The sequence below is a fragment of the Vipera berus genome, assembly GCF_964194415.1.
Source record: "Vipera berus genome assembly, chromosome: 5".
NCBI classification, from domain to species: Eukaryota; Metazoa; Chordata; class Lepidosauria; order Squamata; family Viperidae; genus Vipera; species Vipera berus.
In genome coordinates this window covers 4,506,008-4,533,643 of record NC_138207.1, presented here as the reverse complement: position 1 = coordinate 4,533,643, position 27,636 = coordinate 4,506,008, and the positions used below count along the sequence as shown (strand labels likewise).

Genomic DNA, 27,636 nt, shown 5'->3' with positions numbered 1-27,636 from the left:
GATTACTATAAAGCAATTATTTTTCAAACTTGGCCCCTTTAAGATGTGTGGACTTCAGCTCCCAGAATTCCCCAGCCTGCATACCTTACTCTCTTGTAATCCCTTTCTCTGCACTCTCTCCACTATAGGAGGTAAAAAGGTAAAGGTAAAGGTTCCCCCGCACATGCGTGCTAGTCGTTTCCGACTCTAGGGGCCGGTGCTCATCTCTGTTTCAAAGCCGAAGAGCCAGCGCTTGTCCGAGGACGTCTCCGTGGTCATGTGGCTGGCATGACTAGATGCCAAAGGCGCACGGAACACTGTTACCTTCCCACCGTAGTGGTCCCTATTTTTCTACTTGCATTTTTACGTGCTTTCGAACTGCTAGGTTGGCAGAAGCTGGGACGAGTAACAGGTGCTCACTCTGTTACACGGCACTCGGGATTCGACCCGCCAAACTGCCGATCTTCTGATCGACAAGCTCAGCGTCCAAACAACAAAACAAAACAGGCATGGCTGGCTGGCTGGCTGGGGAATTCTGGGAGCTAAAGTCCACACATCTTAAAGGGGCCAAGTTCTAAAAACCCTGTTGTAAAAACAGACCAAATGACCCACGGAAACAGCCTAATGATGGTCTGTTGTGCCACGGTATCAATTCCTTGCTAGACGCATCATGTGCATCAATCTTCAACACTCAAAAGAGGCTGAGTTTTGTTTGAAGGCGGCTTTGAGGCCTTAAGGTCCTTCTCACCTTTTGCACCAGGTAAACACTTGTGGCTCTTTCGCTCGCAACGTCATCCAGGGCGGTGCCTTCCGGGACAAAGTAACTCACGTCCGCGATGTGAACACCAACTTCGAAGTTACCTGAAAGGGCAAAAGGGATCGTTTATTAGGCTGGCTGCGGCATTCTGGGAGTTGAAGTCCAGAATTGGAAAGTTGACCAGTTTGAAGATATACTGCGTTATCTCGTAAAGTGTGGAATTCCTAGCTTGCTCTGAGAAAAAGAAAATTGCAAGGAAATACAAGCCCATGCAGGTCGCCCTCGACTTTACGACGGTTCGTTTGGTGACCATTCAAAGTTACAAAAAAAAGGACTCATAGCCAGTTTCATACTTACGACCACTGCAGCATCCTCATGGTCACGTGATCAGAATTCAGAGGCTTGGCAACTGGCATGTAGTTTGGACGGTTACAACCTTCAGACAGGCAAAGTCAATGGTGGGAATCCAGATTCACTTCACAACTAGGTTATTGACTTAACCCCTGCCACGATTCCCTTAACAACTGTGGTGAGAATGGTTGTAAAATGGGGCAAAAATCCACTGAACAACTGTCTCACTTAGCGACCAAACGTTTGAGCTCAATTGTGTTCATAAGTCGAGGACTCCCTGGGTGATAAAACAAAGGCATCACGTGCCTACTTGAGAATGTTCTAAGTCCTCTTTAGAGAGATCCTCTTTCCAATCCCTGCTCACGGCCATCCAACCCCTAGTCCCCTCCCGCCTTGACTACTGCAGTGAGCGCTACATGGGGCTGCCCTTGAAGAGTGTGCGGAAGCTTCCAAATTGGTTCCAAATTCAGCAAATTCATGCTGGCTGGGGAATTCTGGGAGTTGAAGTCCACCTGGCTTAAAATGGCCAACGCTGAGAAACACTAGTCTATGTAGGCAGCTGGCCGGTCAAGGTCGAAATGAGACCATCAATGATCTCAAGAGCAAAACTAAACGTCTGTGGAGATTCTCAGTCATCCAGGTCATGGCTGTCCCAAAGGTGCTTTTTCCAAAAGGCAACTGGACTTCCTTGTTTTTCTTTAAAGACATTTCGCTTCTTCAGCTTTGACTGGATGGTGCAGAATGGAAGGATTTATGCTCCTTGCGGACAGCTGGCCATTTACATCCTTTTAATTCAGAGGGTCCTTGAGGTCACTTGGAGGCTTGTCTGTGTCCTCAGGGTCACCTGAGTGGTGCAAATGGGTGTGGAGCCTTCCTGGAACTGCTGAAAGGACTCTGTTGTAGACTGGAGATAGATGGTGTCCCTGAGGACACAGACAAACCTCCAGGTGGACTCAACGACTCTAAAGGGAGGCAAATGACCAGCTGTTTGCAAAGAGTATAAATCCTCCCGTTCCCCACCATCCAGTCAGAGATGAAGAAGCTTCTGGGATGAGAAGCGAAACACCTTCAAAGAAAAAGCAAGGAAGTGCCAGTTGCCTCCAGGGTGGGGGGAGCCCCTTTGGGACTCGGGAGCAAAACTTCTTAAACTTGCAAAGCAGCCTGAGCCAAACAGTTGCAAAAGGGCTAGGGGGGAAAGAAAGAAAGAAGGAAAGAAAGAAAGAAAGAAAGAAAGAAAGAAAGAAAGAAAGAAAGAAAGAAAGAAAGAAAGAAAGAAAGAAAGAAAGAAAGAAAGAAAGAAAGAAAGAAAGAAAGAAAGAAAGAGGGAGAAAGTGGGAGAAAGAGGGAGAAAGAGGGAGAGAAAGAAAGAGGGAGAGAAAAAGAAAGAGAAAGGGAGAAAGAAAAAGAGAAAGAAAGAAAGAAAGAAAGAAAGAAAGAAAGAAAGAGAGGGAGGGGAAGGGGAAGAAAGGAAGGAAGAAAGGGAGAAAGAGGGAGAGAAAGAGGGAGAAAGAGGGAGAGAAAAAGAAAGAAAGAAAGAAAGAAAGAAAGAAAGAAAGAAAGAAAGAAAGAAAGAAAGAAAGAAAGAACGAGCCACCCTTCCTTTTTGAAGCCCCAATTCTCATCTCTTGACCCCAGAGGATAAATATTGACGGAAGGAAAAGGAGAGGGGCCGTGACATCATGCCATTCGCCGCCGCCTCATCCGATCCCCGAAGGGGCCTGAACTGCCCGTCCTCAGCCGAAGGTTGGCAAGCCCAGAGAAAGGGCCTTCCGGGAGAGAATCAAACACGGAGGCTGCCAAGCTAAACCCTCCCTGGACCGTTTCAGGCTCAGGATTCCCATCAGAGGTTTTGAAAAGCAAGGGGGGGGGGTTGCCCGGGACCTCCGCCCTCTTCCTTTCCACACTTGAACTTGTGCAAAAGAGAAAGAAAGAAAGAAAGAAAGAAAGAAAGAAAGAAAGAAAGAAAGAAAGAAAGAAAGAAAGAAAGAAAGAAAGAAAGAAAGAAAGAAAGAAAGAAAGGAAAGAAACACCCTTTATTTCATTCCATCTGGGGACCCCGCGTGAAAAGCAATGGGGCTAAGATTCAAATCACGCTGAGATTCCTCCTTCCCCAGCCGGGAGATCGGACAATGGAGATCAGAGAGATTTGGGGGGAGGGAGGGAGGGGGGGAAACACGATCTAAACTCACTTTAAAATAATAATAATAATAATAATAATAATAATAATAATAATAATAATAATAATAATAATAATAATAATAATAAAATGTTGGCTGCGTCAAAGCTCTCATGCCCCCCACCCCCACCACTTAATCTCAACTGTCAATCACTGCCCTTCCATTTCCCACACTATCTAACGTAACTGATGAAGCCTCCAGGATAGGAAATGAAATGCCGTCTTCTTCTTCTTCTTCTTCCTCCTCCTCTTCTTCTTCCTCTTCTTCCTCTTCTTTTCTTATTTCCTCCTCCTCCTCCTCTTCTTCCTCCTACTCTTCTTCCTCTTCTTCTTCCTCTTTCTTCTTCTTCTTCCTCCTCCTCTTTTCTTATTTCCTCCTCCTCCTCCTCTTCTTCTTTCTTCTTCCTTTCTTCTTCCTCTTCTTCTTCCTCCTCCTCCTCTTCTTTCTTCTTCCTCCTCTTCCTTTTCTTCCTCTTCCTCCTTTATTTTCTCCTCCTCTTCCTCCTCCTCTTCTTTCTTCTTCTTCTTCCTCCTCTTCCTCCTCCTCCTCTTCTTCTTCCTCCTCTTTTCTTATTTCCTCTTCCTCCTCTTCTTCCTCCTCTTCTTCTCTTCTTCCTCTTCTTCTTCCTCTTTCTTCTTCTTCTTCCTCTTTTCTTATTTCCTCCTCCTCCTCCTCCTCTTCCTTCTTCCTCTTTCTTCTTCTTCCTCCTCTTCTTTCTTCTTCTTCCTCCTCCTCTTCTTCCTCTTCCTCCTTTATTTCCTCCTCCTCCTCTTCTTCCTCCTCTTCTTTCTTCTTCTCCTCTTCTTCCTTTCTTCCTCTTTTCTTATTTCCTCCTCCTCCTCCTCCTCCTCCTCCTCTTCTTCTTCTTCTTCTTCTCCTCCTCCTCCTCCTCCTCCTCCTCCTCCTCTTCTCCTCCTCCTCCTCCTCCTCCTCCTCCTCCTCCTCCTCCTCCTCTTCTTCTTCTTCTTCTTCTTCTTCTTCTTCTTCTTCTTCTTCTTCTTCTTCTTCTCCTCCTCCTCCTCCTCCTCCTCCTCTTCTCCTCCTCCTCCTCCTCCTCCTCCTCCTCCTCCTCCTCCTCTTCTTCTTCTTCTTCTTCTTCTTCTTCTTCTTCTTCTTCTTCTTCTTCTTCTTCTTCTTCTTCTTCTTCTTCTCCTCTTCCTCCTCCTCCTCCTCCTCCTCCAAAAAAGCCAGTCCAGCTGCCTTTTCAAAAATAAAAAAAACTGCTTTTGATACACAAGACGGCCTGGAGAACCTTCACAGACACGAAGGCAAAGAAACTACAGGTGGAAGAAACTACAGGTACTCCTTGCACAATTTACTGTTACTCCATCCTTACAATAAAGGTGGTATTAGTATCCACGGTTTTGGATTCCCGTCTGCCCTACCTGGAAGAAAGGAAGACCGCTCAAAATGCTACACACAGGCACACACACACACATTTGATGCTACTTTCTCAGTTTTGTGCTCCTTCGGCATTGTTTTCCTGTGTACCGCTTTTCCACAACAATTGCGAAAAACAAAACAAAAAAAAAACCCCTCAACAACCCCACAATAATAAAACGGGTGCAAATCCCAAAGCAACTGGAGCACCACTTCAAACCCATCGGCATTGACAAATTCACCGTCAGTCAACTGCCAAAGGAAGCTTGAGTGGAAATAGCTTCCATCCTGCGACAATACCTCTAACGCAACCCGTGGGGATTCTCCGTCGTCCAGGTCATGGCTGTCCCAAAGGTGCTTTTTCAGGAGGCAACTGGACTTTCTTGTTTTTCTTTGAAGACCTTTCGCTTCTCATCCCAGAAGCTTCTTCAGCTCTGACTGGGTGGTGGGGGAAATGGGAGGATTTATACTCCTTGCAGAGAGCTGGTCGTTTTCCTCCTTTTAGAGAGGAGTTGAGGCCACTTGGAGGTTTGTCTGTGTCCTCAGGGTCACCTGAGTGGTGCAAACGGGTGTGGAACATTCTTGGAACGACTGACTGTATTGTAGACTGGAAATAGATGGTGTTGTATCCCTCCCCTTCTGTTGAGGGAGGGCGGTTCAATTTTGACAGTGGCCTCCAGGTGGCCTCAATGACTCTCTAAAAGGATGCAAAGGACCAGCTGTCTGCGAGGAGTATAAATCCTTCCATTTCCCACCATCCGGTCAGAGCTGAAGAAGCTTCTGGGATGAGAAGCGAAAGGTCTTCAAAGAAAAAAAAACAAGAAAGCCCAGTTGTCTCCTGAAAAAAAAAAGCACCTTTGGGACTCTTAACACAATCAGACATTCACATCTGCCAATCCCAGGTCCTTGGGAAGGACTCCGTAGGCAGAGAAAAATGCCAAATCCAGGCCAAACATCTGTCTGATGAACCAGATTCACGCTGAAGTGTTTCCAGAACTGTCAATTATCTACTACCTTTTGGCTCACCCTAGTCAACTCCATAGAGAATGATTGAAGTGTGCGGCAACGGTGTGCAGCAGCAGCCAAAAAAGCCAACGCAGTTCTAGGCTGCATTAACAGAGGAATAGAATCAAGATCACGTGGAGTGTTAATACAGCTTTACAAGGCCTTGGTAAGGCCGCACCTGGAATACGGCATCCAGTTTTGGTCACCACGAAGTAAAAAAAGATGTTGAGACTCTGGAAAGAGTGCAGAGAAGAGCAACAAAGATGATTAGAGGTCTGGAGGCTAAAACATACGAGGAACGGCTGCTGGAACTGGGTATGTCTAGTCTAATGAAGAGAAGGACGAGGGGGGACATGATAGCAGCCTTCCAATCTCTCAGGGGCTGCACCAAAGAAGAGGGAGTCAAGCCATTCTCCAAAGCCCCCGAAGGCAGGACAAGAAGCAACGGAGGGAAACTCATCAAGGAGAGAAAGCAATCTGGAATGAAGGAGAAACTTCCTAACAGTGAGAAAAATCAACCGGTGGAACAATTTGCCTCCAGAAGTTGCGAGCGCCCCATCACTGGAGGCTTTCAGGAAGAGACTGGACAGCCACTTGTCTGAAATGGTATATAGAGTCCGCTGCTGGAGCAAGGGGTTGGACTAGATGACCTCCAAGGTCCCTTCCAGCTCCGTTATCCTAGCTTCTACGTCATTCTAATTTACAGATCTCATCAATGCGTTTCTTCTTGGGTTGCATCCAATTACACACAGGGTTGGCCGCTTTCTGAGGGGGGAAAAAAAAACCCAACAACCTCACACTCTCACCACAATGGGTCTGACCCATCTCAGGTTGGGGTGTGTAACTCTTAAGCCTGTGTGGCCCAAGAGGCGTGATTTAAACAACACACCTTGGAGGAGGGTTGTTGAATCAAGCTGAGATTTCAACTTTTTCAACTGTTGATCTCCTTCTCCCTCAAACCGCAGCAGCCCTGGGAAGTCCATTTTCTTTTTATTACAGAAAATGGCGGGGGTGGCGGGGAATGAAGAAAGGAATTACGCGTCTCGTAATTTGTGAATACTCTGCAAAAAAAACAAACAAACACGCACCCGCCATCACAGCAATCTAAAGTTCCGAGTTCGCTATGAAAGACTTTAAGAAAGAGACTTTTGAACGTCAGGGAACAGCATGAAGGAGGAGGCAGGGATGAAAAAGAGACCATGCCGGGATTACAATTCACATCTTTTTCGAGGCAAACAGATAAAGCGGAAGAACAATTTTGTAAGGTTCTGTGCTCGGAGACACCCACTAATAGAATAGAATAGACCTGGAAGGGACCTTGGAGGTCATCTGGTCCATCCCCCTGCTCAGGACCCCCTGTATTTAAAAGAGTGACTTTAGTATGTTACTTAAATCTTTGCACTGGAAATTTCCTGACAGTTGAGAACAATGAACCAGGGGAACTACCTGCCTCCAGAAGCGGTGAATGCTCCAACGCTGGAGGTTTTCAAGAAGACACTGGACAGCCATTTTGTCTGAAATGATATAGGGTTTTCTGCCCGAGCAGGGGGTTGGACTAGATGACCTCCAAGGTCCCTTCCAACTCTATTATTATTATTATTATTAACAACCTGCCTCCAGAAGCGGTGAATGCTCCAACACTGGAGGTTTTTAAGAAGAGACTGGACAGCCATTTGTCTGAAATGGTATAGGGTCTCCTGCCTGAGCAGGGGGTTGGACTAGATGACCTCCAAGGTCCCTTCCAACTTTTATTATTATTGTTGTTGTTGTTCCTCCTTCTGCAAGTTTATTACTTGAGCTAGCCTGAAGAAAAAGTGCAAAGGAGAGCAAGTCAGATGTTTAAGGACTGAAAGCTACGAAAAACGGTTGCAGGATTTGGGTTTGGCTAGTCTACAGAAAAGCCTTGGTGGAGGCTTTTTCGAGCCTTGGTGGAGCAGTGGGCTAATGCCTCCTTAAGTAACACCAGCTGCCTGCAATTAGTGCAGGTTCGAGTCCCACCAGGCTCAAGGTTGAGTCAGCCTTCCATCCTTCCCAGGTAGGTAAAATGAGGACCCAGATTGTTGGGGGCAATTAAGCTGACTTTGTAATAATGCCGCTTGGAGGGTGTGTGAAAGCCCTAATAAGCAGGCATATACATAGAATGAAGGCTACTGCTAAGCTTGTAAGCCGCCCTGAGTCTTCGGAGAAGGGCGGGATATAAATGGAATTAAAATAAATAAAAAATAAATAAGAAAAGGAGGACTAGGGTGGGGCATGATAGCAGTACTCCAGTATTTGAGGGGCTACAAAAAAGAAGAGGGGGGGTCAACTTATTTTCCAAAGCACCAGAAGGCAAGACAAGAAGCAACGAATGGAAATTAATCAAGGAGAGAAGCAACCTAGAACTAAGGAGAAACTTCCTGACAGTGAGAACAATTAACCAGTGGAACAACCTGCCTCCAGAAGCTGTGGGTGCTCCATCACTGGAGGTTTTTAAGAAGAGACTGGACAGTCGTTTGTCTGAAATGGTATAGGGTCTCCTGCCTGAGCAGGGGGTTGGGCTAGATGACCTCCAAGGTCCCTCCCAGCTTTATTCCGATTGATTGAATCTCCTGCTGTTTTTCCTGAGTCGTCAGTGCTCTACACCAGCTCCGTTATCTTGCAGTCCAGAAAGACAAGCAAGGCAACTGATTCTTCCAGTGCAGGAAATTGGCTCATTAGTAACCGTTAACATTTTTAGCTCATCCTAACTATTTTATTTCACAGAAGGAGACAATATTTTGCCGCTGCCGGGCTACAGCCTTCGGAGTCAGGAGACAGTCTGGGATCCATGGAAGATCTATAAATGTTTTACGGTACATTATCAAAGCTTCTGACGCTCTGCAGCAGTGTTGAAAGATCGGTAAAACTCTTCTCTAGCCCAGCACGTTTGCATAAACGGAAAATGAAGACTTTATTTTATTTATTTTTTTGGCCGAAGCCCGGCTCTGCTACCGATTTTGGATTATTATTTTTTTTTGGACCGAACACGGGCGCAGGAGCGCCTTGTTCCTTACAACTTCAATACGTAACCACGGTTTTGCTCCTGGCACCAGTTCTTGGACCTCAAGATACTACAGGCTTTGAGTCGTAACACCCTAGCTTTTGAAAGAGGTCACGCTGAAGTTTTTTTGGGCAACAAGGAGAGGAACTTTTCAATCGCGCGTGAGATTACAAGTAGACACACTTCCTTTCGTTTTCAATTAGGTCTCAGCTCCGGGGGCAAAGATAGTCGTCGTGGGAAGGACAGGGGAGAAAGCCGAATTCAAGTTTCTTTCAAGAATTTTGAATTTTTTTTTTTTTTACTCAGTCCATCGGTTGAGACTCAGACGCAAGGGGACTTGCGGCCGCTGAAGCAGCCCCCCAGTTTTATGGCCCTTTTTCCCCCACGGTTGATAAGCGAATCACTAGAGCTGCTAAGTGGAATCAGAATAAGAGAATAACAGAATGGCAGAATAACAGAGGTGGAAGGGACCTTGGAGGTCTTCTAGTCCAACCCTCCGCTCAAACAGGAAACCCTGTAACATCTCAGTCAAATGGTCGTCCAATCTCTTCTTAAAAACCTCCAGGGATGGAGCACCCACAACTTCTGGTGGCAAGTTGTTCCACTGGTTAATTGTTCTCACCGTCGGGAAATTCCTCCTTAGTTCCACGTTGCTTCTCGCCTTGATTAGTTTCCATCCGTTGCTTCTTGTCCTGCCTTCAGGGGCTTTGGAGAAGAGGTGGATACGTTCCCCCCCCCTTTTCTTTATGGCAGCCCCTCCAATCCTGGAAGATTGCTATCAGGTCATCTCTAGTCCTTAACAGAATAACGAGAGTTGGAAGGGACCTTAGAGGTCTTCTAGTCCACGGCTTTTCAACCTTTTCACCCATCGTACCACTTTTAGGATATGGCAACATCCGAGTACCACCAGTCGACTAGAAAGGTGTCAAAAACCTGATGACCAAAAACAAAAAAGGAAAAAAGTGATGGAAGTACAGGTAGTCCTCGACTTACAACAGTTCGCTTGGTGACTGTTCGAAGTTACAATGGCACTGGAAAAAGTGCCCTCCGAGCCACAGCTGAGCAAGACACCTGCCTGCCCGCCCGGCGGCGCTCTTCCTCCTGTCCGAGGTTTTCATTGTTGGGAGCATTTCTGCTGAGGATTGGCAGCGGGGGTGGGGTGGGGGGGGTGTTTCGTTTTTATTCCCCCCCCCCATCTGCTGGGTGGTTGCAGCAGGTTTTGGTCAATTCACATGACCCTGGGACGCTGTGACCGTCATAAATATGAATCAGTTGCCAAGCATCTGGATGTAAATCACAAGACCCTGGAGATGCTGCAACATTCCAGCTGATCGGCGCTTCTTCTGGGCTCAGCGGAAGCGACAGGATCGGTGCTGAGCTCCAGCTGGATCCTGGCGCTGATCCTGGCGCTTCCGCTGAGCCCCGACAGCCCTGCAGCTCCAGCCGTCTCTCGCTCAGGCTTGTGCGGTGCTGCCACCGGTTCAGCTCATTCCCCTCCCCCGCTACCGCTTTTCTAGGATGGTCGCGTACCACCTGCCAGGTGCCCATGTACCACAGGTGGTACCTGTACCACTGGTTGAAAAGCCCTGACCTAGTCCAACCCCCTGCTCAGGCAGGAAACCCTGTAACATTCCAGACAAATGTCTGTCCATTCTCTTAAAAACGTCCAGTGATGGAGCACCCACAACCCTTAGGGCTGACTAGGACTTCAAAGTTTATCCATTTTCAGCCATGAGAAAATGCAAAATGAGTAGATAGATAGATAGATAGTTAGATAGATAGATAGATAGATAGATAGACAGATAGATAGATAATAGATAGAATAGATGATAGATGATAGATAATAGATAGATGATAGACAATAAATAGATGATAAAGAAATGATATAAAGAAATGATAGATGGATAGATATAAGGTAAAAGGTAAAGGTTCCCCCGCACTTGCGTGCTAGTCGTTTCCGACTCTAGGGGCCGGTGCTCATCTCCGTTTCAAAGCCGAAGATATAAAGAGATAGATAAATAGATAGATAATAGATAGGTAGATGATAAAAAATGATAGATGATATAGATAAAGACATTATAGATGGATATAGATAAATAGACAGAGATACAGATAGACAGACAGACAGACAGACAGATAGATAGAGATAGATAAACTGATAGAGATAGATAGGTATGTATGTATGTATGTAGGTAAATAGATAGATAGTTGGATAGATAGATAGATAGATAGATAGATAGATAGATAGATAGATAGATAGATAGATAGACAGATAGATAAGATAGAGAGATAGATAATAGTTATAGATATAGATAGATATAGATAGACAGACAGAGAGATATAGATAGATATACTGTAGATAGATAGACAGATAGAGATAGACAGATGAATAGATAGATAGATAGATGACAGACAAACAAAAAAACAAAAAACACATCGGGCCAAATGAATCTTAGGGTAGGAAGGCAACCTTGAGGCCACCGAACTCAACGAACGGCTCCTTGCAGGAATTAAAGCTAATTAAAACACCCTCAACAGATGAGCATTTAGCCTCTGTTGCAACACAGCTAAGAAAAGGGAGCCAAACAGATCTCCAACACACACACACACACACACACGCACGCACACACACAGGAGTTTGGTTGGCAACTATGTTGGACCCCCACTCTCAATCCTACAGAAGGCTAGCGATTTACACGAATGTGTAATCAGTGTTTTTCTACTTTGGCAACTTTAAAAGAGGGGTGGACTTCAACTCCCAGAACACCTGTGCTGGCTGGAGAATTCTGGGAGTTGAAGTCCACCCCTCTTTTAAAGTTGCTAAGGTTGAGATATACTGGTCTACGGGGACTTGGGGGCAAAATCCATTTAACAATGGATCATTGATAACAAATCTAGTGATAAGAAAATAATTAAACAGGTGCATTTGGCTTCCCAGCACAAGAGGGTCCACAGTGAGAATCGTGGCTCCAAAGAGAGACCCAAGTAGAATCCAGATTTTTTTTTATGCAAATCTCTTTTATGCAGATCCCTTTTATGCAAATCTCTTAAGTTCCCTTTCCACGGGAGTTTTTTTCTTTTAATAATTGTAGTTGTATCCCAAGAGCTATGAATATATTGCATGAGACACCGCAAAAGTATAGGTACTCCTCAACTTACCAATAGTTCATTTAGTTACAACGGCGCAAAGTTACAACAAAGTTACAAAAAGTGACTTTGGACCATTTTTCACACTTAACAACCCGTGATCAAAATTCAGGCTTTTGGCAACTGACATGTGTTTATGACGATTGCAGCGTCCCGGGATTGTGCGATCCCCTTTTGTGAACTTCTGACAAAGCAAAGTCCGTTGGGGGGGGGGGGGAGAGAGCCCAATTCACTTAACAACCGCATCACTAACTTAGCAACCGTGGTGATTCACTTAACAGCTGTGGCAAGAAAAGTCGCCAAATGGGACAAAACTCAGATTCACTTAAGAACCGTGTTACTAATTTAACAACTGCAGGGATTCCCTTAATCTTTGGGGCAAGAAAGGTGGCAAAATGGGGCTAAATTCACTTAAGGAATGTCTCACTTAGCAACAGAAATTTTGGGCTCCATTCTGGTCGTAAGGCGAGGACTGCCTCTGTAGAGCTCATGCGTGAACACATGCATCAGAAGGAACGTATAGTACAGGGGTCTTCAAACTCGGCCCTTTTATGACTCGTGGACTTCAACATGTGCCTGGCTGAGGAATTCTGGGAGTTGAAGTCCACAACTCATAAAAGGGCCAAGTTTGAAGACCCCTGGGCGCAGATTCACACTTTTTTTTCGGCAGAAAATAGGGGTTCCTTGCTCACAAAATTGTTACAACTCAGGTGCCAAAAGAGCAGCGAGGTGCAGCCCATTTCAGGTAACAAGTGGGTGGAGAGTCTCTTTTCCGCTGTACCTGGAAAATGAGACAACCAGTTGTAAATCCTTTTGTATGGACTAGGAGCTTTTGAGGTACTGCATATACAGGAGTTGTAGCAATCTATGAGTAATGAGATGTCTTGTGGCAGCTTCTACACTTGAGTTTGCCATAGGCAGAAACTGCTAGGTCTGGTTGTTTCATCAACTTCCTATCAGGATAATCCTAAGGGCATTTGGACAAAACACATTACGGTTGTGTAACTTCCGACAAAACAGAGGAATAGCATGTTGCTATGAGTGCTACAGCTCTCATTCCAGGTTGGATACTGAGAGGTGAGATACTATGCCAGGGGTCTTCAAACGTGGCCCCTTCATGACTCGGGGACTTCAACTCCCAGAATTCCTCAGCCAGAGTGGGGGAACTATGGCCCCTTCATGACTCACGGACTTCAACTCCCAGAATTCCTCAGCCAGAGTGGGGGAACTATGGCCCCTTCATGACTCGGGGACTTCAACTCCCAGAATTCCTCAGCCAGCATGGGGAACTATGGCCCCTTCATGACTCGGGGACTTCAACTCCCAGAATTCCTCAGCCAGCATGGGGAACTATGGCCCCTTCATGACTCGGGGACTTCAACTCCCAGAATTCCTCAGCCAGCGTGGGGGAACTAAGGCCCCTTCATGACTCGGGGACTTCAACTCCCAGAATTCCTCAGCCAGCATGGGGAACTATGGCCCCCTTCATGACTCGGGGACTTCAACTCCCAGAATTCCTCAGCCAGCATGGGGAACTATGGCCCCCTTCATGACTTGCAGACTTCAACTCCCAGAATTCCTCAGCCAGCGTGGGGGAACTATGGCCCCCTTCATGACTCGGGGACTTCAACTCCCACAATTCCTCAGCCAGCGTGGGGGAACTAAGGCCCCTTCATGACTCGGGGACTTCAACTCCCAGAATTCCTCAGCCAGCATGGGGAACTATGGCCCCCTTCATGACTTGCAGACTTCAACTCCCAGAATTCCTCAGCCAGCGTGGGGGAACTAAGGCCCCTTCATGACTCGGGGACTTCAACTCCCAGAATTCCTCAGCCAGCATGGGGAACTATGGCCCCTTCATGACTCGGGGACTTCAACTCCCAGAATTCCTCAGCCAGCATGGGGAACTATGGCCCCTTCATGACTCGGGGACTTCAACTCCCAGAATTCCTCAGCCAGCATGGGGAACTATGGCCCCCTTCCTGACTTGCAGACTTCAACTCCCAGAATTCCTCAGCCAGGCACGTGTTGAACTCCATGAGTCATAAAAGGGCCAAGTTTAAAGACCCCTGGTGTAAGATCTCCTGCCTGAACAGGGGATTGGACTAGAAGACCTCCAGGGTCCCTTCCAGCTCCATTCCGATGGAAAGGCATGTGCGGAGGCAACCAAGGACAACACGTAGGCCTGAGCCTCAGCCTCTGTTATCTGTTCAGGGAGATCTTTAGATCCCAAGTGATCAGCAGGATCGGACCTCACAGAAAACCCCCCCAAGCAGCAGAAACCAACCACAAAGGCAAGGAGGGTCTTCAAACTTGGCAACTTGTGGACTTCAACTCCCAGAATTCCTCAGCCAGCCACGCCTGGAGTTGGTTTTTTTTTCCTCCTTCTCGTTCCTCCTCTAGTGGAGAGATTGCATAGGAAGGGGTTACAAGAGAGTAAGCGATGCTGGCTGAGGAATTCCGGGAGAGCTGAAGTCCACCCATCTTAAAGGGGCCAAGTTTGAAGACCCCTGCACAAAGGACGAAAGCAACAATGGCCTTGAACGACCCGCAAGCTGCAAGTTTTCCAGAAGCTGTGTATCTGCAACAGCTAATAAATTAGGCCTCGGGATTTCTCAAATCCGTTTATGAAACCGCTTTGGGAGACGGCCTTCCCGTTGCAAAACAAAGGAGAAGGGTCGAGCCCTTCCGAAATCCCTGACACACAGCACTGGCCCCTCGCAAGAGCGACTTTTTTTCTTTTTTTACTCGCGGTGGCCGACGCGAAAGACGCGTGTGCAAAGCTTTGACCAGGTGCAGCGCCTGGCCGCGGGACAGCTAGCCCGTCAGGTATTCCGGAAGACGGCGAAACAGGCTCTGTGCCAGGAGATCCGCTCAGAACATCCAGTACTTTTCCAATTCGCCACGTTTCTGGCCCCGTAAATATTTCGACACCCTACGAAAACCGTCAGACGGGGGTGGGTGGGGGTGCCGTGGGGCTGCCAAAAGCCGTAGTCCTCGGGTTCTGACTGATTGCAGAAATATGCAGGGGATTCCACGAAGGCAGATAGGAAAATTGCAGCAGCGCTTCCAGGCTGTGGAAGGGAGCAAGCCGCAGCTTAGCAAGCTCGGGGTGAAGCCAGGCCAAGATCAACGGAGCTGAGATCGAAGGATAGGTACAGACCTGGTTGTAAGGTCAGGGCAGAGTCTCAAAAGGAGGCAGAAGCCATTAGCTCCCCCTTTTTTGGGGGGGGAATTGGCTCTTTTGTTCAGATGGATGTTAGAATAACAGAATAACACAGCTGGAAGGGAGCTTGGAGGTCATCTAGTCCAACCCCCTGCTCAGGCAGGAGACCCTATACCATTTCAGACAAATGGCCGTCCAGTCTCTTCTTAAAAACTTCCAGTATTGGAGAATTCACCGTTTCTGGAGGCAGGTTGTTAATAATAATAATAAAGTCGGAAGGGACCTTGAAGATCATCTAGTCCAACCCCCTGCTCAGACAGGAAACCCTATACCATTTCAGACAAATGGCTGTCCAGTCTCTTCTTAAAAACTTCCAGTGTTGGAGAATTCACCGTTTCTGGAGGCAAGGAGTTCCACTGGTTAATTGTTCTCACTGTCAGGAAATTTCTTCTTAATTCCAGGTTGCTTCTCTCTTTGCTTAGTTTCCATCCGTTGCTTCTTGTCCTGCCTTCAAGCGCTCTGGAGAAGAGCTTGACTGCCTCTTCTTTGGGACAGCCCCTGAGATATTGGAGCAGTGCTATCCTGTCACCCCACGTCCTTCTCTTCATTAAACCAGACATACCCAATTCCAGCAACCGTTCCCAATTCCAGCAACCGTTCCTTGTATGTTTGAGCCTCCAGTCCCCTGATCATCTTTCTTGCTCTTCTCTGCTCTCTTTCTAGAGTCTCAACGTCTTTTTTTACATTGCAGAGACCAAAACTGGATGCCGTATTGCTCGAATCCCGAGTAATGAGACTCTCTCTCCGATCATTCAGCACAGGGGCCTCCAAATTTGGCAACTTTTAAAGACTTGTGGACTTCAGCTCCCAGAATTCTGCCAGCTGGGGAATTCTGGGAGCGGAAGCCCACAAGCCTTAAAGTTGCCAAGTTTGGAGACTCTTGATTTAGCACAAAAACTGCCAATGAAAGAAGCCTACAGCTCCTCAAAAAAAAAAAAAAAAGGAAAAAATAGAGGCGTGTTCTTGGCTTACTATAGGTAGTCCTCGAACTTACGAACGGACTTGGGACGAGAATTTCTATGGCTAAGTAAGGCGGTTAACAGAGTCCTGCCTGATTTTTATTTTTATTTTTTTGGCCACAGATGTTAAACAAATCACCGTGGTTGTTAAATGAGTCACGCGGCCGTTAGGTGAATCCAGCTCTCCCCCCCCCCGCGCTAACTTTGCTTGCGGGAAGCCGGCTGAGAAAGTCCCAAATGGCGATCACATGACCTCAGGATGTGGGCACGAAGTGTGAACCGATGCTTAGCAATAGAAAAAAGCTCCTTTGCAACAGGCATAATAAGTTACTTTATTCAGTGGCATTGTAACTATGAATGCTGGCTAAACGAATGTTACGTCGAGCTGTACTAGACCCTCTTTTGGCTGCAATATCAGCTTCTGACATTGTCATCTCGTTTGGAGTCAGTGGGTAAAGGGGGGGAAGACCCAGGCAGCTTTCCATATGGACAGTCTTGTTCTACTTTCCCAAACGCAACGTTCACCAGGAACTGCTGCACCACAAACCCCGTCAAAATATCCTAAGCGGTGCCAGGAGGTTAAAGGTAAAGGTAAAGGTTCCCCCGCACACGCGTGCTAGTCGTTTCCGACTCTAGGGGCCGGTGCTCATCTCCGTTTCAAAGCCGAAGAGCCAGCGCTTGTCCGAGGACGTCTCCGTGGTCATGTGGCCGGCATGACTAGACGCCAAAGGCGCACGGAACGCTGTTACCTTCCCACCGTAGTGTTCCCTATTTTTCTACTTGCATTTTTACGTGCTTTCGAACTGCTAGGTGGGCAGGAGCTGGGACGAGTAACAGGCGCTCACTCTGCTACGCAGCACTCGGGATTCGACCCGCCAAACTGCCCACCTTCTGATCGACAAGCTCAGCATCCTAACCCACTGAGCCACCGCGTCCCAGGAGGTTAAAACCCAGCAATTCCTCAATTCCAGTTCCGATCCTAAATCCCTTAAGTACGAGCCAGCCGTGTGCTGCAGCTGCCGAAAGAGCCAACGCAATCCTAGGCTGCCTCAACAGAGGGATCGCTTCGACATGACGTGAAGTCTTACCACCGCTTCAGACTGCACGAGGGAGACCACACTTGGAAAAACCGAGTCCAGTTTTGGTCACCGCCATACCAAAAAGATGTTGAGACTTTGGGGGGGGGGGAAAAAGAGGGCAGAGAAGAGCAATAAAGATGATCAGGGGACTGGAGGCGAAAATATATGAATCACGGTTGCAGGAATTGGGTATGTCTGGTTTAATGAAGAGAAGGACGAGGGGGGACAGGATAGCAACGTTCCAGTATCTCAGGGGCTGCCCCAAAGAAGAGGGAGTCAAGCTATTCTCCAAAGCGCCTGAAGGCAGGACAAGAAGCAACAGATGGAAACTCATCAAGGAGAGAAGCAACCTAGAACTAAGGAGAAACTTCCTGACAGTGAGAACAATTAACCAGTGGAACAACCTGCCTCCAGAAGCGGTGAGTGCTCCAACACTGGAAGTTTTTAAGAAGAGGCTGGACAGCCCCTTGTCTCAAATTGTACCGGGTCTCCCGTTCAAGCGACGGGTTGGACTAGATGACCCCCGAGGTCCCTTTGAACTTTCTTATCCCATATTGCATAAAATCCGCTGAACTTCCCAATTCATCAAAGCCATCTCCGGGGAGCTAAACAGCCTACGCTTAGTCCTCCTCTTACGACCGTTTGTTTAGTGACTGTTCAAAGGGACAATGGTGCTGAAAAAAAAGGGACCGATGACTGTTTCTCACAGTTACGACCTCGGCAGCCTCCCCTCGGGGGGTCACGTGATCAAAATTCAGAGGCCTGGCCACCGGTGCCTATTTACGGCGGTCGTAAATAGGAACCGGCGGCCAGGCGTCGGGAATTTTGATCACGCGACCGAGGGGAGGCTGCCGAGGTCGTAACTAACTAATCGACTGCCGGGGATGCACGTTAACGAGAAAGGTTGCAAAACGGGGCAGCCAAGTCGCACAACAAACGTCACACTTTAGCAGGAGGAAGTTTGCGTTCAGTGGTGGCTGTAAGCTGAGGACCACCTGCACTCTTTCTTTCTCTCTCTCTGTCTATCCCACCTGCTCCTGTCTCCTGCCGTCCCAAATTCCTTACCCCCCCTGCCTGCAAAGACTACTCCAGTTTTACAAGTCGCCTTGAGGAAGTGTTTGCTCGGCCCTCTGGCCTCAGACCTCATTCTCCTTACAAGGCCAACAAAGTTCAGAAAACCAATTTCCCCCCACCCCACCCCACCCCCCAAAAAAGTTTAAAAAGTCACAGGCAAAAGATCAAATTTGTGAAGATCAAATTGCTCTCTCTCTCTCTTTCTTTCTCTTTCTCTCTCCCCCAGACAAGGGGAAGGGAGGGGGGCAGGCAAGGGAGAACTTACAACAGGGAGAAACTTTCTTGAACTTGGCTGGCGCTCTGAAGCCTCCATTCAACAGCAAAATCGCTGAGCCAAAGAGATGAAGGGAAAGAGAGAGAGAGAGAGAGAGAGAGAGAGAGAGAGAGAGAGAGAGAGAGAGAGAGAGAGAGAGAGAGAGAGAGAGAGAGAGAGAGAGAGAGAGAGAGAGAGAGAAAGGCCATTTCTAGCCAAATCACCACCGCCAGCTGTTTTTTACGACTCTTCCCTGCTCCATTCGACAAGGCTTAATTCTAACTAGGAGATGCTCTCTGCGTTTGCAGGAATGGGAAGCGGCACCCGGCTGTCTTTGCAAATTGGAACGGAGGCTAAGGACTCGCTTGGAGAAACTGCAGAGAAGTAGATTTCGGTGAAACAGTAGGACGGGGAAGAGAAAAAAAGAAAAAGTCCGCTGGTTGGGAAAGTTGTTTAATGGAGGACAAGAAACTGTCAAACAAGAGAAGGACGAGGGGGGACAGGATAGCAGCCTTCCAGTATCTCATGGGCTGCCCCAAAGAAGAGGGAGTCAAGCTATTCTCCAAAGCGCCCGAAGGCAAGACAAGAAGCAACGGATGGAGAAACTAATCAAGGAGAGAAGCAACCTAGAACTAAGGAGAAACTTCCTGACAGTTAGAACAATTAACCAGTGGAACAACCTGCCTCCAGAAGCTGTGAATGCTCCAACACTGGAAGTTTTTAAGAAGAAACTGGACAGCCATTTGTCTGAAATGGTATAGGGTTTCCTGCCTGAGCAGGGGGTTGGACTAGATGGCCTCCAAGGTCCCTTCCAACTTTATTAGTATTATTTTTATTATAGAGAGAATGGGCTGTTTTTCTCCAAGAGGACTGATCTCCTGCATTGTCTACATTAGAGGTCCCCAACCTTTCGGGGTTGATGGTCCGGAGCGGGTGGAGGGGAGAAAGAAGGGATGGTTTTGTGGAGGGGGTCAATGCATGTGCACACGCACACAAACACCCGTTGCTCGTTTGAGTGGGGGCTGAGCGTCCGCCACGCTTGCAGCGATGCTCGTGTGAGTTGGACAGCAAACGTCCACGACGCTTGTGGTGAGGCAAATGGGGCCACAAACGCCTGTGACACTCGCGGCAACGCTTGAGCAAGTTGGCCCACAAACACCCTCAACACTCGCGGTAAACGCTCGCGCGAGTTGAGCCGCAAATGCCCTTGCGGTAAACGCCCGCAACACTCACCGAAAAGCTCCAGCGACTTGGCCCGCAAAGGCCCTCAACACTCGCGGTAAACGCTCGCGCGAGTTGAGCTGCAAACGCCTGCAATACTCACGGCAACGCTCGTGCGAGTTGGACCGCAAATGCCTGCGGCGCTCATGCTGACGCTTGTGCAAATAGGGCCACAAACGCCCACGAGGGCTACAGCAACGTTTGCGCTAGTGGGGCTGTGCACGCACGCGTGCACCTGCGCGCCGGTCAGCCACTCACTCCGCCCGGTGGCCTATAAGCCGCGGCCCGGTATTGAGTTGGGTCTCACAGGTTGGGGACCCCTGGCCTACGGAGGTTCCCAGTCATCCAGGTCCCTGTTGTCCCAAAGGTGATTTTTTCCAAAAGGCAACTGGGTTTTTTTCCCTGAAGACCTTTCACTTCTCGCCCAAGAAGCTTCTTCAGTTCGGTGCCCCGTTCAGTTCCCATTCAGCTTTACGGCCTCTTTTTTTTGCCACAGAGGTAAAGTGTAAGGTAAAGGTCAAGGTAAAGGTTCCCCCGCACATGCGTGCTAGTCGTTTCCGACTCTAGGGGCCGGTGCTTATCTCTGTTTCAAAGCCAAAGAGCCAGCGCTTGTCCGAGGACGTCTCCGTGGTCATGTGGCCGGCATGACTAGACGCCAAAGGCGCACGGAACGCTGTTCCCTTCCCACCGGAGTGGTCCCTATTTTTCTACTTGCATTTTTTACGTGCTTTCGAACTGCTAGGTTGGCAGAAGCTGGGACGAGTAACAGGCGCTCACTCTGTTACGCGGCACTCGGGATTCAACCTGCCAAACTGCCAACCTTCTGATCGACAAGCTCAGCGTCCTAACCCACTGAGCCAAATCACGGCAATTATTAAGTAAGTCACACGGTCGTTAAGCTGAATCTGGCTTCCTCCTTGTCGGAAGCCAGCTGGGAAAGGTCGCAAACGGCGATCACCTTGAACCCAGGACGCTGCGACCGTCGGAAGTCCATGCTGGTTGCTGAGTGCCCAAATTTGGATCACGTGACCACGGGGATGCGGCCACAATCGTTAAGAGAAAGGACCGGTCCTTGACTGGTCATTTTTTTTTCAGCGCCATTGTAACGTGGTCACTAAACAAATTGGTTGTAAGTTGTATTTCACTGCCCAAGCAGGAAAAAAAAATAAAAATACGGGTAGTCCTCGACTTTCAAGAGCTCGCTTAGTGACCGTTCGAAGTTACAATGGCATAGAAAAAAGGGACTTATGACCACGGCAGCATCGCCTTTCGCTTCATGTGATCAAAATTCGGATGCTTCCTTGGCAACCGGCTCACGTTTATGAGGGTCGCCGCGTCACCTTTCGGTCACGTGATCCCCTTTTGCGAACTTCTGACGAGCAAAGTCCAAGGGGGGGGGAGCCGGATTCGCTTAATGACCGTGTTTCACAAGTGCAGTGATTCACTTAACAACGGTGGCAAGAAAGGTGGTAGAGATGGGAGAGAACTGACTTAACAGATGGCTCACTTAGCGGCAGAAGCTTTTGGGCTCCCTTGTGGTCGTAAATGGAGGACCGCCTGTGCTTGCCTGAAATTTAATGCCAGTTCACACATCTCTACGTCAAAGGAAGCTGTCTCAGGCTGAGCCGGACTTCCTTTCGTAGATTTCGTGTAGGATCTTCCACATCAAATGCAAAAACCCTGACATAAAAATGAAATCAAGGTTTCCCTGTCCGTCACCTCCAACTTTAGGGCATGGGACTGGTCTCTGTTTCTCAACTGAGGGAGCCATCATTCCCCAAAGACATTTGCCGTGATCCTGTGGCCAATGTGAGGTGGAAGAAAGCTCATGGGATACGATTGCCTTCCCACTGAAGTGGTACCTATTTGTTCTGTACCAGCCTGCTACCGGCCCTGCAGATAAGGCAGGGACAACCCCTTTTACAAGAAGGCAAGAGGCTGGAACTAAGCCTGCCAAATTTATGGATACAAAAGCAAACAGAACAAGACACGAACCATGAAACAGGAGCTATTCAAGCGGTTGCCTTCAGCAAACCAGCCCTCCCACGCATTCCCCTTTTATACAGTTCAGGGCGTGGCTTCTCTCTGCCTCCTTCCGAGGTGCCCCATTGCCTTCCTCTGTTTACTCCTGATTGACTGCCTCCTGCGTCGGGCGTCCTTGAACAGGGCCAGCTGTGGGTCATCTTCATCCACGCTGTCAGGCTCACACAGCTGGGTCTGCGTCGTGACCAGGTGGGAGGGGCCTGGCTGAGGGCTCTCATCAGCAAGCTCTTCAACACCCCCCTCCTCCTCCTCTGAGTCGTCCGACCCAACTGCCGAACCCACAGGCTGACCCTGAATCACAACACTATTTATCTACTCGCGTTGGCCTGCTTTCAAACGGCTAGCTGGGCAGGAGCTGGAGCAAAGGACGCGAGCTCACCCCGTCACACGGCGCTCGGGGCTCGAACCCTTTGTCAGCTCTCCAGCGGACAAGCTCAGCATCTTTAACCGCTAAGCCATGGCGCCCCCTTGTACTTGATTCACTAGCCCCCCGTTATATACGCCGGGCGAAATCTCAAGTTTCCAGAATAAATGTCTTTGGACAGAACATGGCGGCAGCTGGACGTGAAATAGGAAAAGACACGGTCCTACCGTCTGGAAGCGGCTTGCAAGACAGAGCATCGTCCAGGTCCTTGGCAGTGGAGGGGTCAATGGTGAAGATGCATTCTTTCCTGTAAGAATGGAAAAGAGAAACGAAAACTTAGCCAAGCACACAAATAAATATATATATATATAAAAAGAAGAGATTGCTTAGCGGTCTCTCTCTCTCTGTCTTGGTGTTTCCCAACTTTTGCAATTTTAAGATGCGAGGACTTCGACTCCCAGAATTCCCCAGACGGCCTGAATGGACTTCGACTCCAATACCCCAGACGGCCTAAATGGACTTCGACTCCCACAATACCCCAGACGGCCTGAGTGGACTTCGACTCCCACAATACCCCAGACGGCCTGAGTGGACTTCGACTCCCACAATACCCCAGACGGCCTGAGTGGACTTCGACTCCCACAATACCCCAGACGGCCTGAATGGACTTCGACTCCCACAATACCCCAGACGGCCTGAGTGGACTTCGACTCCCACAATACCCCAGACAGCCTGAATGGACTTCGACTCCAATACCCCAGACGGCCTAAATGGACTTCGACTCCCACAATACCCCAGACGGCCTGAGTGGACTTCGACTCCCACAATACCCCAGACGGCCTGAGTGGACTTCAACTCCCACAATACCCCAGACGGCCTGAATGGACTTCGACTCCCACAATACCCCAGACGGCCTGAGTGGACTTCGACTCCCACAATACCCCAGACGGCCTGAGTGGACTTCGGCTCCCACAATACCCCAGACGGCCTGAGTGGACTTCGACTCCCACAATACCCCAGACGGCCTGAGTGGACTTCGACTCCCACAATACCCCAGACGGCCTGAATGGACTTCGACTCCCACAATACCCCAGACGGCCTGAGTGGACTTCGACTCCCACAATACCCCAGACGGCCTGAATGGACTTCGACTCCCACAATACCCCAGACGGCCTGAATGGACTTCGACTCCCACAATACCCCAGACGGCCTGAGTGGACTTCGACTCCCACAATACCCCAGACGGCCTGAGTGGACTTCGGCTCCCACAATACCCCAGACGGCCTGAGTGGACTTCGACTCCCACAATACCCCAGACGGCCTGAATGGACTTCGACTCCCACAATACCCCAGACGGCCTGAATGGACTTCGACTCCCACAATACCCCAGACGGCCTGAGTGGACTTCGACTCCCACAATACCCCAGACGGCCTGAGTGGACTTCGACTCCCAGAATTCCCCAGCCAGCAAGCGTGGACTTTGACTCACAGTGTTGCTTGGTTGGGGTATTTTGGGAGTTGAAGTCCACATATCTCAAAATGGTGAAGGTTGAGAAACACTGCTCTAGCTTGATAGTCACCTGGAACTACAGAATGTAAAGTGCAAAAAAAACCCACCAGGATAAGTTTCTAGACCTTTGTGTGTGGCACTTAGACTTATATATACCGCTTCACAGCGCTTTACAGCCCCTCTCTAAGCAGTTTACAGAGTCAGAATTTTACCCCCAACAATCTGGGTCCTCATTTTACCGACCTCGGGAAGAGGGAAGGCGGAGTCAACCTTGGAGCAAGTCAGGATCGAACTGCTGGCAGTGGGCAGTGTCAGCCTGCAACGCTGAATTCTAACCCCTGTGCCACCACAAAAGGGAGGGAGGGAGGGAGGGTGGGAGGGAGGGAGGGAGAGAGGGAAGGAAGGAAGGAAGGAAGGAAGGAAGGAAGGAAGGAAGGAAGGAAGGAAGGAAGGAAGGAAGGAAGATAGCAATAGATTTATATACCGCTTCACAGCGCTTCACAGCCCCTCTCTAAGCAGTTTACAGAGTTAGCCTATTTGCCCCCAACAATATGGGTCCTCATTTTACCGACCTCGGAAAGATGGAAGGCGGAGTCGACCTTGAGCCGGTCAGGATCGAACTGCTGGCAGTGGGCAGTGAATTAGCCTGCAATGCTGCAGTCTAACCACTGGGCCACCCAGGCTCTTACAGCAAGAATCTTATAGCAAGAATCCTTCTGATTTAACGTGGAACTTCTGAAGAGATCCTACGTGTACATCAGCAATACCTGTAATTCTGTTTTTAATCACCAACTAGGACAGTTTTGGCCCGACTGTCTGGGGACTACAGGAGTTTAGTTACATAAATTTAGGCATCGGGAAGTTTCTAGACTCTGGAAGGCTTATCTGGGTCAAAATACAACCACTAATGAAGGCATACATTGTCGATTTTAAAGTTCCTCTCTCTTCCGAAACAAATCCGCCTTTTCCTTCTAACTGTCAGTTTTTATGATACGGATAGTCCTTGACCTACGACAGTTCACGTAGTGACCGTTCACACTGAAAAAAAAGTGACTTGCGACCAGTTTACACAATTACGACCGCTGCGGCCTCCCCCCTGCTCGTGGAATCAAAGTTTGAATGCTCGGCAACCACTTCGTTCATTTTTGGGATGGCTGCATTTGTGACAGGGGTCACGTGATCCCCTCCGACGTCCTCCTGCCGAGCAAAGTCAACGGGGAAAGGCAGAATTCGCTTAACGACCGCGTTCCTCACTTAAACAGCTTCAGCGATTCACTTCACAACTGTGGCAAGGAAGGTCGTAAGATGGGGCAAAAGTCACTTAAGCACTGCCTTGCTGAAAGTTTGGGCTCCGTTGTGTTCGTACGTTGAGAAATACCTGCTCCGTCTTAAACGGTTCAGTCTGAATTTCGCTTTGTTGGTCTGAATAAATAAAGATGCTTTAAGCTCCACCGAGCTCTCTGGGGTTAGATCTTACAGTCTCCTGGTCTCGAGTCTGTCCCATTAACCTCTAGACCCCTTTACTGCTTGGGCAGGGGGTTGGACTAGATGACCTACGAGATGACCTTCCCTTCCAACGCTGACCTATCCTATCCTATTTCTTATTCTATTCTATTCTATTCTATTCTATTCTATTCTATTCTATTCTATTCTATTCTAATTCTAATTCTAATTCTATTCTAATTCTATTCCTATTTCTTATTCTATTCTATTCTATTCTATTCTATTCTATTCCTATTTCTATTTCTATTTCTATTTCTATTTCTATTTCTATTTCTTATTCTATTCTATTCTATTCTAGGCTAGGCTAGACTATATTCTATTCCATTCCATTCCAGTCCAGTCTATTCTTATTCTAGTCTAATCTATATTCCTATTCTATTCTATTCTATTCTATTCTATTCTATTCTATTCTATTCTATTCTAATTCTAATTCTAATTCTAATTCTATTCTAATTCTATTCCTATTTCTTATTCTATTCCTATTTCCTATTCTATTCTATTCTATTCTATTCTATTCTATTCTATTTCTATTTCTATTTCTATTCTATTCTATTCTAGTCTAGTCTAGTCTAGTCTAGTCTAGTCTAGTCTAGTCTAGTCTAGTCTAGTCTAGTCTAGTCTAGTCTAGTCTGTTGTTGTTGTTTTTAGTTGCGAAGTCGTGTCCGACCCATCGCGACCCCATGGACAACGTTCCTCCAGGCCTTCCTGTCCTCCACCACCTTCTGGAGTCCATTTAAGCTCACACCTACTGCTTCAGTGACTCCATCCAGCCACCTCATTCTCCATCGTCCCTTTCTTCTCTTGCCCTCAATCTTTCCCAGCGTTAGGCTCTTCTCCAGTGAGTCCTTCCTTCTCATTAGGTGGCCAAAGGATTTGAGTTTTAGCTTCAGGATCTGGCCTTCTAAAGAGCAGTCAGGGTTGATCTCCTCTAGGACTGACCGGTTTGATCACCTCGCAGTCCAAGGAACTCGCAGGAGTCTTCTCCAGCTCCACAGTTCAAAGGCCTCCATTCTTTGGCGCTCGGCCTTTCTTATGGTCCAACTTTCACAGCCATACATTGCAACTGGGAAGACCACAGCCTTGACTATACACACTTTTGTTGACAGGGTGATGTCTCTGCTTTTTAGTGTGCTGTCTAGACTTGCCATGGCTTTCCTCCCCAGGAGCAAGCGTCTTTTAATTTCTTGGCTGCAGACCCCATCTGCGGTGTTCTTGGAGCCCAGGAAAATAAAATCTCTCGCTACCTCCATTTCTTCCCCATCTACTTGCCAGGAATTGAGAGGGCTGGATGCCATGATCTTGGTTTTCTTAATGTTGAGTTTCAACCCAACTTTTGCACTCTCCTTCTTCACCCGCAACAAGAGGCTCTTTAGTTCCTCTTCACTTTCTGCCATTAGAGTTGTATCATCTGCATATCTTAGGTTGTTGATGTTTCTTCCGGCAATCTTAATTCCAACTTTTGATTCATCTAGCCCTGCCTTTCTCATGATGTGCTCTGCATATAAGTTAAATAGCCTTGCCGGACTCCTTTCCCAATTTTGAACCAATCAGTGGTTCCGTGTCCAATTCTCACTGTTACTTCTTGACCCACATATAGGTTTCTCAAGAGTTTTCATGGCAAAGATACTGGAGTGGGTTGCCATTTCCTTCTCCAGTGGATCACGTTTTGTCAGAACTCTCTGCTATGACCTGTCCGTCTTGGGTGGCCCTGCACGGCATAGCTCATAGCTTCATTGAATTACGCAAGCCCCTTCGCCACAAGGCAGAAATCCATGAAGGGAAGTCTAGTCTAAACTATCCTGTCCTGTCCTGTCCTGTCCTGTCCTGTCCTATCCTATCCTATTCCAGTCTAGTCGTCTAGTCTATTATTAGTCTAGTCTAGTCTCTATTCTATTCTATTCTATTCTATTCTATTCTATTCTATTCTAGTCTAGTCTAGTCTAGTCTAGTCTAGTCTAGTCTATTCTATTCTATTCTATTCTATTCTATTCTATTCTAGTCTAGTCTAGTCTAGTCTATTCTAGTCTAGTCTAGTCTACTCTGTTCTATTCTATTCTATTCTATTCTAGTCTAGTCTATTCTAGTCTAGTCTAGTCTAGTCTAGTCTAGTCTACTCTACTCTACTCTGTTCTATTCTATTCTATTCTATTCTATTCTATTCTATTCTATTCTATTCTATTCTATTCTATTCTGTTCTGTTTTCTATGTTCTATGTTCTATGTTCTATTCTAATTCTATTCTCTTCTAATTCTATTCTATTCTATTCTATGTTCTATTCTATATTCTATTCTGTTCTATATTCTGTTCTGTTCTATATTCTATTCTATTCTATTCTATTCTATTCTATTCTATTCTATTCTATTCTATTCTATGTTCTGTTCTATTCTATTCTATTCTATTCTATTCTATTCTATTCTATTCTATTCTATATTTATAAGGCGTTAGCATCAAACCTCAACTTTTCATATTTCTATAGAAGTATGAGCTAGCCATTTCTCTCTCTATATATATATAAAAAAACAATCTAATCAATAAAACCCCAAGTCTGATTTTACATAGGTCGATGGCAGCAAGAGTACCCCTACG

General features: G+C 47.6%; 1 protein-coding gene across 1 annotated transcript in view; it reads right to left on the bottom strand.

The window, feature by feature from the left end:
• DIS3L2 (DIS3 like 3'-5' exoribonuclease 2) overlaps positions 1-27,636 on the bottom strand; it is a 214,049-nt gene that overhangs the window by 89,556 nt on the left and 96,857 nt on the right. Inside the window, exons 9-11 of the mRNA XM_081329970.1 lie at positions 24,617-24,744; positions 22,265-22,344; positions 728-840 (exon numbers count right to left, since the gene is read on the bottom strand). Coding sequence (XP_081186096.1) covers positions 728-840; positions 22,265-22,344; positions 24,617-24,744 — 321 coding nt within the window. The remainder of the gene's footprint in view (positions 1-727; positions 841-22,264; positions 22,345-24,616; positions 24,745-27,636) is intronic.